The following is a 14,531-nucleotide window of genomic DNA, read 5'->3' on the forward strand; positions in this document are numbered from 1 at the left end:
GAAAAGTTTAGGAGCACAGCTACTCTCAGGGAACTTCGGCTCCTCATCAAACTACAAGCTCTTTGAGCTCTTCGGGTGGTAACTAGCACACTTGTATCAAGTATCCAAACTTTCAACAGTTGTTAGGAAAAATATATCAATGTTTTCCCAAAATATGCGTTGCCACTGTACTTTTCTTTTTTACTCTAAGCAGTAGAAACTCTTACTATTACCTTATTTAGACAAAGCGCTGAACCCAACGCGCAAACACACACACACATCAAAAGCAATGAAACGCAAAGCTTCGCTACCAAGCAAACATCACAAATATCGTTCATCGGAAATACTTGATCAGCGCAGCATGGAGGTGAACAGGCCCCTGTTCGGACCACTTCGGTCCCGAGTTCTCCGATCAAAATGTTCGATGCAAATATTGCAGTGAAATCAGGCACAGCGAGCTATAAACCGTTCGTTGTCATAACCATTCGGGCTCTACCACGTACTCAATCATTAAGACTATATGGCTTCGCGTTTGCCTCACCCTGGCAAGAAAGTCGGTCACCGCGTGGAAGCAAACTCGTAACGCTCCTAACTAATGGAATAAATGAGCTGACATGGAAATATACTTTGCAGTGGTTTTTCACGACCGCAGTTAATCGATTTTACTGAGAGGCAGTGGTTGGGATCTTCAAGGCTCTTGGCCGCAATGAAAATAAACTTTAAATGGAGATGTTGGACTACCGACTACAAATTTCCGAAAAAGAAAACTGCAGTGTCAATCGGATGCGAGTAATCTCATAATAACGATCTGGACCTTTTTGGTGGAAGATTACGTCAAAGGCCGTGCCGAGCTTGGGCGATGTAGGGAACTGGCAAGTTGGTATTATGTCTCACCCTCCATAGGTTCCTCGCGTATATCTGACTGCCTGGATCAGACCAAAGCAGCTGTCCTCGTACACGTGACCATTCTCGAAGCATGCACATCCACACGTCGGCGTCTCAGAATTTGCTAACTGCATTTAGGCTGCCTCATATCTTAACTCTCAACGCGTGCTTGGATGGGTCAGTTTGACGTCCCAAAGGTTTTTGCAAAGTAGTTTTCGAAAGGCGAGGCGTAGCCGCACCAAACTTTGCATAGCGAAATGTAATTAAATGTCCGATCTTTGTATACAAATCTCGGAATCTTTAATTACAATACAGAACCGGAATATAAAATCAGAAATATCGGAATATTTATTTGCATCTATGACATATAAGTATCAGATCTTTTTTATGTACATTTATGAAACAATGCGTGTATCTTGTCCGATCGCTGACCTATGGCAGTTCGTAGTCAAGATGTGGCTGTCAAGGAAGACAATTTCTTGGGAATTGTTCCATCTAATGCGACAACGGAGTGGTATATGACGCCATACATATCTGAGATAGTTTCTTAGGCAACAGTTTAAGTAAGGATCGCAACAAATGTCAGTGACTAGGGGTTGGGTGTGGTGGTGGGACCAAGATCAAAACCAACCTGCTTTCTTGCCGGAGCCCTACTTTGCTGGGTGGTTTCCGATACCCATTTCGAAGTTCTCGATGACAGGGGCCGTATAAGACATCTTCAGTAAACTTGCTAAAGGCCAGAGCAGGTCACTGACCTAAACTGACCTTGATCAACCCTTCGTTTTTAGGAGTGTACTGTACAGCGCAACCCTTAGAGCTTATTCGAATTCAAAAATTAAAACAATTCCGTAGGTGTTTAGTCACCATAACCTTAAAAAGATGAAAAGGTGATTGCCCTAAAATTAGCATCAGTGATCTTTGCTTGGAACAGGTGTTAAGGTTCAAGTCGGTTAAATGAGGGATTTGGAGGCACTTTTGAACCTTATCATGAGCTTGACCTTGTGTGGCATTATTGAACCCAAAGGTATGACCTTTGACCTATGACCTATGCACCTCACATTTTGATTTAAGTGAGTTCACATACCGCGAAACCCACCCCGTGAGTTTGGCGTCTTTAGCCCTCTTTCTTTTCAGATCTCGGGGGATCGAATTGAGCCCCACCCGAACGAAGGGTATTCAACCGGTCACGCGGGTGTGAAGGGGAGTGTTCCACATTTGTATGGGATTTTAAACTAAAATCGTCATCTTAAAGAACGCTCGGTGCAGTTCAGTTGCATGCTCTTCTTGTACCTAACACCCTCTGGTTTCTGAGCTACACATCCGCAAAAACGTGCAGACTTTTTCGTGCAGACTTTCTCAAGGCCAGTCAGGCATGCGTGACGCCAAAGACCCGTCACTCGACTTTTACTTCACCATTGGTCATGCGGTATCCAGAGTCAGGAGGAATTTAACTGACCAGTCCTCCATGCCTGGTGTTTGTGGTCACGTGGTTTCCAGGCATATCAGACTTAAATTGGCTCTCGATCAATGTACTGCAGGCAGCGCAATATTTTAACACGAATCATGTTTTGTGCCACGCAATACAAGAAGTTGGACATGGGTACTAGAAGATACGAAAACAAGGCTTGCAATCCAAATAACTTAACAAACAACACCACGAGAAATGTCTATAGCATGACCACATAGCGATATTTGCTTCAGCAAACACATCCAGCGCGGCCACTGACATCGCTCGGCGAGTTGAAGCACAACAAGGGGGTGCCAGATTGGCAATTCCCACGGCCAATTGGGCAGCATTTCTGACTTCATGGATACGTTCCATGACGCAAACGATGACGTATGAAGAACATCTTTACTAAATAAATCAAGTGTGTTGTCTAGAAGCGTGTTCTACTCAAAAGTATACCGACAGCTAAAAGGGAGCTTATTTCATCATATCTGATGCTGGTTTCAGTGTCCTCAAATGTGGAACATTCTCTTTAAACGGAATTAACATCGCCAGACTACCATGGACAGTCAACCGTTCGAGCGCTACCCGACTGATATCAGTCATGGGAAAGCTGGCTAAGGGAGCAAGCTGCCGCTCTGCCACCAGTTGTTCTTGTATTAGTGTTTCTGTCGGGTGTGGTGCACGACTGATGGTTCAACTTAGTGAATTTCATCGCGTCGAAACGCCGAATTTGCTACGGAGATCCCACCCAAGTGTCACAAGGCGAAGGTGGTGTAAGACGTTCAAGTGGTGTCAGCCGTGTTACTCGTGATAGTGAACGATTCACTGAGCTAGTGAAGCACCCGTACAGCCTGAGACCGGGGAGACGTGCGTGAGGAGCCGGAGATCAGAAAGACATCTGAGTACTTAGGAGACGGCACCCAGTTCCAGCTCAAACGCACCAACCGTTCACTCTCGACACCTGTGTGTGCATTAACTGAGTTTGTTGCCTTGAGTGGTGGGAGTGCCGTTTCCGCCACCGTTGCACTGTTGCAGGTCTCAACATCGGTCCGGTGGTGGCCGGTGTGATAGGCAGTCGGAAGCCGCAGTACGACATCTGGGGCAACGCTGTCAACGTGGCCAGCCGGATGGACTCCACAGGCGTGCTCGACAAAATACAGGTACACGAAGCCTGTCGGCGATGGGTCTTCATGCACGTGCAGACTCGGTCCCACCTGTTCAGACAGGTGGGACTGAGGTGTGCACGTACAGTAAGACCAATAAGACCTGTTCCCAAATCATCAGTCGCCCCGCGGCGTCAGGTGCTGTCAACGTGATGGGCTATGTTTGATGCCGGTAATGAAGATATGGAAAATTGTTTATTTTCAAGCTTGCAGAAGGCCCTGTGCCTTTGCACAATCATATGCGAGCACTGAGGCATCAGTAAGAAATGACGTGACTGTCTTGATAGTTGAAGGCTATTGATGTTGTGGTGGGATATGATTGTGAGCTTTTGCGAGATCTTAATCAAAGTGGCAGTACTGAAGTTTTTTGTTGTGCTTACAGACTTTCGAAACCCACAAGGCAAAATTGCCCATTAAATGAAATCCGTTGCCTTTCATCTATCGCGTATCATGCAAACCAAGGTCATTTGTGTAATAAGGATAATACCATAATCAAAATGAGCGTGCAGTGTACAACCAGGTTCCATATTTTCATAAAAATGGTGGAATTCTGCTCCGTGTAACCACCAACTTGGTTCACTTCTGGAGGTCAAAGTTCTTAATAAGAAGAATTATGAACACGATAATCGAAAAAACTCTCAAATAGGTGTCGGTGAGCATGCTTTTATCAGAATTGTGATGTTTTGCTATAACTGACCAGATCTGGATGATCTGGAGATTCAAACTGTTAACGTGAAGAAATGTATATATATATATATATATATATATATATATATATATATATATATATATACAACACCTGACCACAGCGGAAGGTGTTAACTAGTCGAAGCGTTGTGTAGATGTTGACACAGACGAGAGCGAGAGTCGAAACAATTATTCCATCCGTAACACTAATACCTCGTCTCAATCTTTCCGTAAATCTGTAAGCGCGCATACCGTTATCGATCTTGACGTCCCAGGAATGATCAATGAGCTCGGTTTCAGCGGAGTCACGCTAGGCTGCTATGCTTAACTCCAGCTTTGTGTGATCTGCGGAATTCAAGGCTACAAATGTAAAAGAGAACTACTGCTCCCAATGGATCAGCATCCAAAGGGCTGGACAACTACGCACAATAAAATCGTTTTTGTGCATGCACAGTAAAATCGTGGGATTCTTTTTATTAGATGCCAGTGTGGTATGATTGCTAGACGTCTAAGCTTAGGATATGCGCAAGGACTAATTCTATCATCACAATTAACACCCCAAAAGCCGCAAGTGGACATCTCTTAGGCGCATTGGTGATATGTTGCCACATTCTAACCCGATATGCCATGACATAACGGGAGTGTTCCACATTTGTGTGGGGTTTTGATCTGAACCAGCCATCTTGAAGACCTTTTGGTGTATTTCACAGCCCTGCCCTTCGTGAGACCCAAGCCCCTCTAGTTTCTGAGCTGCACGAGCGCGAAGGGGGGGGGGGAATATTTCGGGGAGATTATTTGAAGATCACTTTGGCATACATGACGTAATAATAACGTTATTAGAATCCTGTCATTCCATGAGCCATGCAGCGATCACGGTAAAAAAGAGTTTAGTCGTCGAGTCGTTTATATCTGGCGTTCGTGAGTACGATTTCCAGATATAGCGGCCGTCAATTGACTGTCATTATGAAACAAAGGCATTGTGCCACCTAGAGCAGTCTTTTCTATTTAAAAGCATAACAATGGCTGTAAGTGAGCTTGTTTCATGATACCTGGCGCTTGCTTTAACATCTTCAACCGTGAAGCATTGCCTTCAAGGTTGGATTCCGGCTAGCCGGTCAGGCGGCTGGGTGCAGGAGCCGCTTAACGGACCGTGTGGGGAGGCTGAGGAGCTGTTGAGAAATGCATGCGCCCGGATTTGAGGCGGGCATTTGTGGTGCATAAATCCACTCCGGTAACCATTTCACCACGATTGCAGATCCCTCCAGGTGTTGAATTGATTATATGTATTTAGTTTGCTATCGCACTGGCACGTGTGCTCGTCGACTTAAATCCTATCGAAAAGTCGCTGGATGCGACGGGGAAAAGCCTGTAGATTAGTTAAAAAAACAAACAGGAGGGAAGCGAAACACGAATGAAGCAGCTGATTGTTCATTTAAGGGTGAATTCATCGCTGTTACTATTTTCAATGGTCACTGTTCCAGCATTTCCGGTGTTTGAAAATAAATTTATCATTGTCTGTCAGACCTTAGGGATTTATGCCGCTGCTGACGGCCGGCGAAAATTGCATCCAACTCTTACCTTATCAAGCACCGTAGGCTCGTTCCTGCTCAACTGTTGGGCATCTCTGTAACATCACATCGACAGCAGCCTGGCCGTATTGGCCAGTTTATGCGGCGAGTCAACGCATTTTTTACTTATGTACTATAAACACATGCATCATAACATACTCCTGCTATAAATTTATTCATCCGAGGCATCGCCTTAGCATAATGACGGATAAAGTCCAGAACCGTGGCAGGCGGCGTCAGATTGGTCAGTTTTACCTATTCTGTTCGAATAACCGTTTTATAGACTAAAGATTTAAGTCGTGTTTCGTGTTTGTGAAACCCCCCACCGGTAGCTGAAGGCGCCGGGCGCTTAGGTCAGCCGTCAGTCACCCAAGCCCAGTGATCTGTCAAGCACCGTAGCGCGCTTGTTTCTCACAGCAGTCTTGCATTGCAGCACAATCCCAGTTCAAACGCTGGCCGCGGTCAGCCAGCGTGCGCGGAGGGTAGAGCGTGTTTGCCCCAAGAGCACGACCGAGCGCAGTGGGCAGTCACACAGCGCCTGGACAAGCGAGTGGCCATCTGCTCGTGGGGTGTCGCGAAGCTCCGGTAGCGCGCGCCCGAATCTCGTCCGTGCCAAGGTCTCCTCTGGTGGCTACCTTGATCACGAGCCCCTCGACCGCATATCGCAGCCTCTGCATACCTACGGGAGGTCCGGCTCGTTCCCCACCGCAAGCCAGCGCCTCTTCCCTGGTCTTCCTCGGTCGGCAGCTCGCTAGCGACGCCGGCGGCTGACGATAACGCTCCCTAGAGCCGGCGAACGCCTGGCGTCGCGGTTCAGGACTGCTGAGTAGGGCGGATGACGTCAGCTGGGGCGCCGACGAGACCGAGATCGGCAGTCTCGCCGCCTGGTGGGCGCCCCTGGGACGGGGTGTGAGCTGCTGACGGCGCTGGTGCTCGCGGCGGGCGGCCAGGCCCCCTTCGACTCCACCATGGCCGCCTGCCCCCCCCCCCCCCCCCCCGTCCCCACGACTGCCCCTGGTACTGCGTCTCTTCCGCCAGCACCAGCTGTTGTGCCAGCAGCTGTGTCGGGCGCGCGACATCTGACGATTCCTCATCACTGCCATGTCGGTCGCTAGCCAGACAAAACGCGGCCAATAACACCTACCGCGCCAAACTGCTTCGCTCCACTTGGAGCACCACGACAGCACTCGCGACTGTCGGCGACTGTCGGAGACGCGACTGTCGGAGACGCGACTGTCGGCGTCAAAGCCGGTCCGATCCGAGGGCCCGCCGGTCCTGTGAGGCTGTGCCCGGGCCCCTCCCGGTCGTCGGGTCGCCGGGTCAAGGGACGCTCGCTGATCGCCTGACCCCGGCGCTTGCAAAGCTCTTCAGCGCTAGCTTGGCAGGCGAGGGACCACCCCATGGTCCCGCTGTTTTTCGGGAAGGTATAATTCGGATAACTGCTGCTGAGGTTGACAGCTTGGATGACGCGATGTCATTCGTGATCTTCTGTAATATTACAGACCGGACGTGATGTGAGCATTGCCGCGGACACGTAGGCTCACTGACGCCGTAAGGTTTAGCTGACATCTGCTCTATGTGTACCTCTGCTTAGGACTCTAGCCTTCTGCAATGTGCACGGCCAGCGGTAGCACGTTAGTATGCTGCGGCGTCGCATCTCAAGACCTGCATCCAGTTTAGGTCTGCAGATGTCGCGCCATCAGATCAGGGCCAGCCCAAGGAAAATACAGAACAGACCAAGCGGCAGCCGACCCCGGTGGAGCCATCATTGCGCCCGGCCTCACCACAGCCAACACAGCGTCCAGCCTCACCGAAGCCAGCACAGCGTCTGGTCTCACCACAGCCAGCACAGCGTCCGGCCTCACCAGACCCAGCACAGCGTCTGGTCTCACCACAGCCAGCACAGCGTCCGGCCTCACCATAGTCAGCACAGCGTCTGGTCTCACCACAGCCAGCATAGCGTCCGGCCTCACCGGAGCCAGCACAGCGTCCGGCCTCACCGGAGCCAGCACAGCGTCCGGCCTCACCGGGGCCAGCACAGCGTCCGGCCCCACCAGAGCCACCATAGCGTCCGGCCTCACCAGAGCCAGCACAGCGTCAGGTCTTATATGGGAGACGGTTCAACTCTAGCCACGTCCACGTCTGTATTATCTCACGCTAATCTCAACTACAGCCATTTGCCCTGCCCGCCGGCGCCCGCGGCTGGCGCCGGACAACCGGCACCCGGCGGCCATACGAGCCCGGCCTGGCCAGAGGCGCGGTCGCCGCGGCGCGGCGGCACGTCCCCGCGGCGGCGGGCATCCCGAGCGGGCCAGCCCACCGCCACGCGACTTAGGCACACGCATTAAGCAGGCACTTCGCGACTTGCATCATACCCTAAGCAACGCGTCATTAGAGCTGACGCTGCTGACAGTCAGCTACAGCGCAGCGGCCGACCCCGCCATCGCCGGTGAAGCGGCCGGTCTGATCAAAGTCGGAGAAGCGGCCTGTCTCACCCGTGTCATCATCCCAGCGGATGTTGTCATCAGAACCAGCGCAGTGGCCTTAATATTGATCTTGATTTTCACAGCCCTCCCCGGTGTAGCATTTGAACTCTTTGCCTACCTTCAAAGCTGTTTATAATTTCGTTCTCATGATTGGTCCTCTTATCGTGCCCGTTGCATATTATTCCTCACTCGATGAATTTGTTTTTCTTCTGATATTTATCAATGCAAGGGGTTCAAGTAAGCACCGGTTCGTCGCCATGGCTTACATCTTCCGCCACGACCGACTGAATGAATGAATGAACGGATGAATGAATGGCGCTGCCGGACGCCTGCAACGTGCGCGTTTCGCCATTTACTAAAAATACTGGCCGCCGGCGACCGGGCGATCAACCGGTGGCGTTTTTTTGCGGCGTGAAAATGCGAAATTGCAACCCTTTACGTAAGGCTGGTATACGGCCAGGACAGTGCAGATAATGGCAAATAAACATATGACAAACATAGACAATGAGTAGGTGCACGCGTCGGTGTAAATTTAGTGACGACTCTGGTCACAGTTTCGACGACAGCGTGTTGCACTCGGCGCCGCTTTTCAAAATGCTGACATCCTCGGCTTACCCGACGATCACCGGGGCGACCGTGCGTCGCACAAATTCGTGTCGACGACGTGGATTGACAACGGTACGGCGGTCGACACTTTGAAATTCGATTCTTGTCACCACGCATGTTAGCTGCTGAGGTACATTGTAAGACGGAAAACGTCAAAAGCAGACCAAAACCATCTTGGCCACGTCTGTTTACGTGCCATGTTGCACGTGCGGCGCGCGTCTGAGACCACACGATGCCCCGTCCAGTTATCTATCTAAGTGCTCCAATTTCTGGTCGCCCCGACCCCTGGTTGCCGACATATGGCCACAGTTTCGAACGGCTGCTCGTTGGTTTTGTCGTCGGCCACATTTTCAGGTCACCCGTGCGAAGCCAATGAGCCTTCAACGGCCACTTCCCACGCGCCACGGCCCGAACCGCAGGCCGCAGGGGCTCGCGACCCACCCGAGGAAAGCCGGCTCGTGCGCTCGCGCGTCGTGTCCAAATTTCCCCATTCAGCGACCCGCCGTCCGGCGTGCGCACGGTGCTACGCAAACAGACGGGCAGACAGGCAGACAAACGCCCCTAAACAGTTAGAAGATTGAGTTACAACAGTAGATGAATGCAATTCTGCCCTATATACTGTCACAACAGCGAGACTCAGCTAGTAACCTGGTGCATGTTCTCGTGGTGAATCAATGTGCACAAATTCATGAATATGTTGGGATTCAGGAAGTAAGCTCATAAACCCATTGTCGTGAATCGATTGAGTTTCCTACTAATCAAGCTGCTTAACTCGCGGATTATTTCTGAATAAGCTCGAGTTCGGCACAAAGCTGGCGCGCTCCGCTGCTGCTCAGCTGCTAATGCAGGGTTGAGGAGGCGATAAACAATGCCGGGATGGGCTTAGGCCTTGGCCAAATTAGTGGAGGTTATGGAAACTGGGAGCTGGTAGAGCTGCTGCAGACCATTATTGGTTTCACTCAAAATATCACACCGCGTGTTGTTGCGTTCCTAATTTCACTATTTGTTTATTAAAATCGACAAAAACTGAAGTGTCCCACGCTACTGAACATTTGGCATCCACGTGGAGGTCTGGATTATGTTCAGCTGCCCCGGGAAAATGTCTGGCACAATAAATTGAGGGGTTTGTTAGCACTATATGGAATTGCATGGTGATAAGAAAGCAAATACTGTTCGTGGGTTTTGCGCCGTTTTGTTTGTACCCAGACGTGTCTTTAGAAGCCAGTCGCATCATATAATGACATCTACACCAGACGGAAAAACCCATGCCGTAACCTAGAAGACCTGTATTAGACACGTCGAGGAAACGGGCCGGCATCACTAGATCACAGTAATCGTCGCGGTGAGGTGAGGACTAACAGCCACCGTCTCCTCGATGTGCCCTCCATCTGATCGAGTGGTGGCGCCCGCTCGCAGCGCGCGGTATTGAGTGGTGCTCGAGAAGGCTGACTGCGGGGTCTGCTCTAATGGGTGTGGCCGCCGTCCCGCACCCCCTCCCCCTTCCCCCTCGCCGCCCGCACGATCGTGCATCTGACGAAAGGGATGAGGGGGAGGGTACGCTGGCTCAGAGGAGGGAGGATGCGCTGTCCCCAGCCACCTTCCACTCCGCACCACATTTGCAGAGCATCACGCATCGACACGTGTGATTATTATAATGGTTCCTAGCGTCTGACGCAGCTTGCCTCGATCGGGCCATCAAATGATCGGCGTCGGTGTGCGACTTATCACGAACCATCTGCTCGCGACCCAGCACTTACGTCCCGGCGGAGAATGGCTCGTTGACCTCTCGTCCGGCCCAACCCTCCGGCTACTGTCCACCGACCAATCCTCGTTCAGTAAAGGGCTGACCGGGGTTACCGCCTGATTGGTAAAGCACCTACCTGAGCTGCTGCCAATGACGTCGCTAGTGCCTACGTCACACACAAACGACTGTACTCAAAGCCGTAGGAACTGATGTGACGCACTTACCGATGACCTCATAGGGTGCAACTTGTGGAAGTTGTTTGGCTATGGGGAACGCGGACCCCGAGTCAGTGAGGTCGGCGCGTCCTCAGTCTAGTGGCACAAATGGCGCTCTGTTCTCCAGGAGAAAAGCCACGTGACGGAGCGCTGCTTACTGAGAAGCAGATCACGCTGGTTTAATCGCTCACCACTAACTGTAAGCCCGACACCAACAGCCAAATTTGGCAAAAGCGTCAACGAACTATTAGCAAGGCAACTCGCAGCGAATCAACGGCTGGCGTGTCCAAATTTCAACAAGCAAATTTGTAGAGCAATAGGAGGGAGGCTGGTACGCAGAGCACGATAATACCCGTAACGTAAAACCCGGAACTGAAGTAATCCCCATCCAAAGGCACATCCAAGAGCGCCTCGGTTATTTGGTTAGGAGGTTTGCACGCATGACGTGTAAGGTCTTATTGGGTGGACGCCCGCGCGGTGTGTCGCACGGCACGCGAAGTTTGTGAACCACTCACGACACTGGCTTCATTCCGCACATCCCGACTTACACGCATTTGGGTCCGTCCAGCCAGAAAGCATTGTTTCCTGCCATTCAAAGCATCGGCATAGTGATATTTAGACCAATCAGCAGTATCATGTCACCTCCAGGCTCGCCCATGTGTTAATGGCATGTGGCACATTATCCTTGGATACCAAGGATATCCTTGGATATCCTTGGATCCAGCATGAATGTTCGCAGTCGCATCAAGTCATCTTAGCTGCGGAGGTAGAATAGCTGTTTGCGACGGAAGCATCCAAATTAACTGTCCACGATATATCTGCAGGGAGACCAAATATGAAAATGAACGTATAAATGCTGCATTTATATACATTAGTATACAAATGTTATGTATATATATATATATATATATATATTAATGAATTTTTATGATATAATGAAATGTATAATATGATATATATGAACATATGTATAAAATGAATATATGATATAAATATATGAAACATATGAAACATATGAAACTCAAATAAATATAAATGAAACAAGACGCACGAGACCACGAAACGAGCACGGGGTACGGGAGCGTAACACGTCGTGGTGATGTCTCTTATCATCCCGATGCCAGTACTCCGCGGCCAAAGCCATGGCCCAACGACGTCGCCGAACCGTGAGCCAGCGGGGACGTCAGCGACAGCGAGCCTAGCGCCGTGAACGGGGCCAGCCCGCCAGACGCCCGCCGAAGAGCGGTGTGGCCTTGTTTCAGCGTCGTCGCTAGGCGATGGCCTTGACCTGAGAAGTGGTGGCGTTGGGACGACTGAGGCAGCGCCACGGTGTCGCGTGTTCCCGTGGCCCACGCTCGTTTCCTGGTCTCGAGCACCCCTCATAATTTTTCAATTCCAACGCTTTCATCTTCGGACTCCGTCGTAATATATCGTCGGCAGAGAACTTGTGTGCTTCAGTTGCTGGCAGTTATTCTACCTCTGGAGATGAGATGAGTCGATGAGCCCGCAAATGTTCGTACGGCTGGTGCATGTGCACATTTGTATTTGTATGGATGTCCAGCGCAGTGCAAATGTGAGGCGTTCCCATCAGTCATGAAATAACGGTCGATGTCTTTAAATAACTGAATATTTCAAACGGAATGCATTTTTGTGATAGTTTTCCGGCCCGACCCATGATCGCATGCATAGCGCCAACAAAAGGACAGCACCAAAACACACCACAGTGAACAATGGCGCAAGTGTTTCAATGTCGACATACGATGTGCTACACACATACCTCACAGTTAAGGGTCCCAAATTTGTCATGACGATTAACATTGATAATGCTGCACCGAAAAACATAGAAGCAGACATGGGACTGCTGCCTTTGGGAAGAGATGGAAGTGTCCTACTAGCGGAATGGGGTCGGTTCTCATATCGTGTATAACGCTGGTGTCACCTTACCACCACACCAGGCCGTAGATCGTGCGGTGAGAGTAATGGAATGCCAATACTTTGGCAGCTGCCAAGACTGCCAAAGGAATGCCAAGACTTTGGCTATTAATAAGGATCATGAAAGCAACGGTCGGAGCAAAGGTGGAGGCTCCAACGTTGATGAGGAGGCCTCAACCATAGATCACCGGTTACAACGGCAATCTCGCTGAAGCACCGACTCTATCTCCGCCCCTTCAACCAGCTGATCAAAGCGCTGAACAACCTAGCGCGACCAAGAATGGCCGACGGTTCCGTCGTAACCATCCCGACCCTGTGAGGAAGTGGCCTCCCCATTTTTGCCTCAAACTAAAAAAACCTGAGATCCCTGAATAATCGCTTATCAATATGATCAAAAAGATATTCAATATCAGGGGAAACACAGCAAAGGAGGAACGAATAAGTGCAAGCTGTTGGGCAATGCATATTTGATAGCAAAGCAGAGCGACAGATGCAAAGGAATAGCTTTTTATAACGAACAATATACGTCAGCAAAGTCACGTACAATCTTAAAATGCAAATAACTGCGAAATTTGAACAACACAGCACCAAAAAAGGCGCAAAATCAAAGAAGAAATTAAAAGAAATTATGAAAAACAAACTAACCTTGCCATTCGTGACCGTTAACTCCAGGACACAAGTGTGCCTACTGTCTGCTGAAATGTCGTAAAGCCTCCTTTGGCCCATATCGTCAATTTGTGGAGGACCGGCGGAGGCAATGTCTTGGCTCTTGGAAATCGTTTTGAATCACTGTCTTCCTTATATCCCAGCTGACTTACGAAAGACAGAAGAGTAACTATCTAGATTCAAGAAGACTTTACTCAAGCATTAAGCTCCAAGGAACTCTTAAGTTGTCGCCATAGATGTCGTTACTTATACGGAAGCATCCCGCTGTACGAATTGCGTATCAGTGATACCTGACTCTATGTCAGATCATTAAGATGACATCAAAATGTGTGGCCTCACGCCTGCTGACATCAAGGGTCTTCTCAGGCACCGCATTGAGACACCGCACAGTCAGATTGGGCACAGAGTAGGCGATAATTCGGAATCGCCCTGGCAGTAAGGTGGCACCTCCAGCTGCGACCATCTTCATGTGGGGAAATTGGACAGGCGGCTATCAGCAACACGATCTTAAAACCCGCGTTCTACACTGGATACCTTTGCTGCACCACAGCTGTCTGGACGCGCAGTCACGACAAACCGCTCGTTCTAATCAGCAGTTCTCTTCTCTTCACCCGACTATTCAGCTCGCCCCGGACAGCACTCATTCATCAAAGGAATTAGCATTCTTGGACACGTTGGTGTCAGCTGACGCGACGTCCAGATATTCGGCGGAACTTTTCATCAAGCCAAACATTTCACGAGTAGTTCCTCGCCGTGTTTCATCTCAGCCGATGTCATCAAGGAAGGACGTCATCAGCTCGGAGTTGCAGCGGGTGATGAGGGCTCATCTGCCCAAGACGCCGGAGCGTCGTCCAGTCGTGCGAAGGTCATCATCCATTCCAACACCACCGGTGCGCCAGCCTGGATCTGGCGATTTTGGTGGACTTCCTGCTATTTATGGTGTCGATAATGCAATGCGTGCAAAAGCAAACTGCTGGGAAGAAATTAAAGTCCCACAGACGAGGGGCATCAGCATGACAACAAGAACACATTGGGAACCTAAATTAGACAGTAGTATTAGCTTTATTCCGGGGGGGGGGGGAAGAGCCATGAGAATGGGGGAATAATTGGGTTGATATCTTGGCAAAATGCCTTTATCGAAACCATAGAA

The 14,531-nt window shown here is 50.1% G+C and overlaps 1 protein-coding gene across 1 annotated transcript in view; it reads left to right on the forward strand.

Annotated features, from left to right (window-relative positions):
* The window catches only part of LOC119096548 (adenylate cyclase type 6-like), a 37,103-nt gene that overhangs the window by 15,882 nt on the left and 6,690 nt on the right, over window positions 1-14,531 (forward strand). Inside the window, 1 exon segment of the mRNA XM_037219454.1 lies at window positions 3,350-3,474. Coding sequence (XP_037075349.1) covers window positions 3,350-3,474 — 125 coding nt within the window.

This window comes from Pollicipes pollicipes, unplaced genomic scaffold (genome assembly GCF_011947565.3).
Source record: "Pollicipes pollicipes isolate AB1234 unplaced genomic scaffold, Ppol_2.1 Scaffold_4295;HRSCAF=5057_pilon_pilon_pilon, whole genome shotgun sequence".
Lineage (NCBI taxonomy): Eukaryota > Metazoa > Arthropoda > Thecostraca > Pollicipedomorpha > Pollicipedidae > Pollicipes > Pollicipes pollicipes.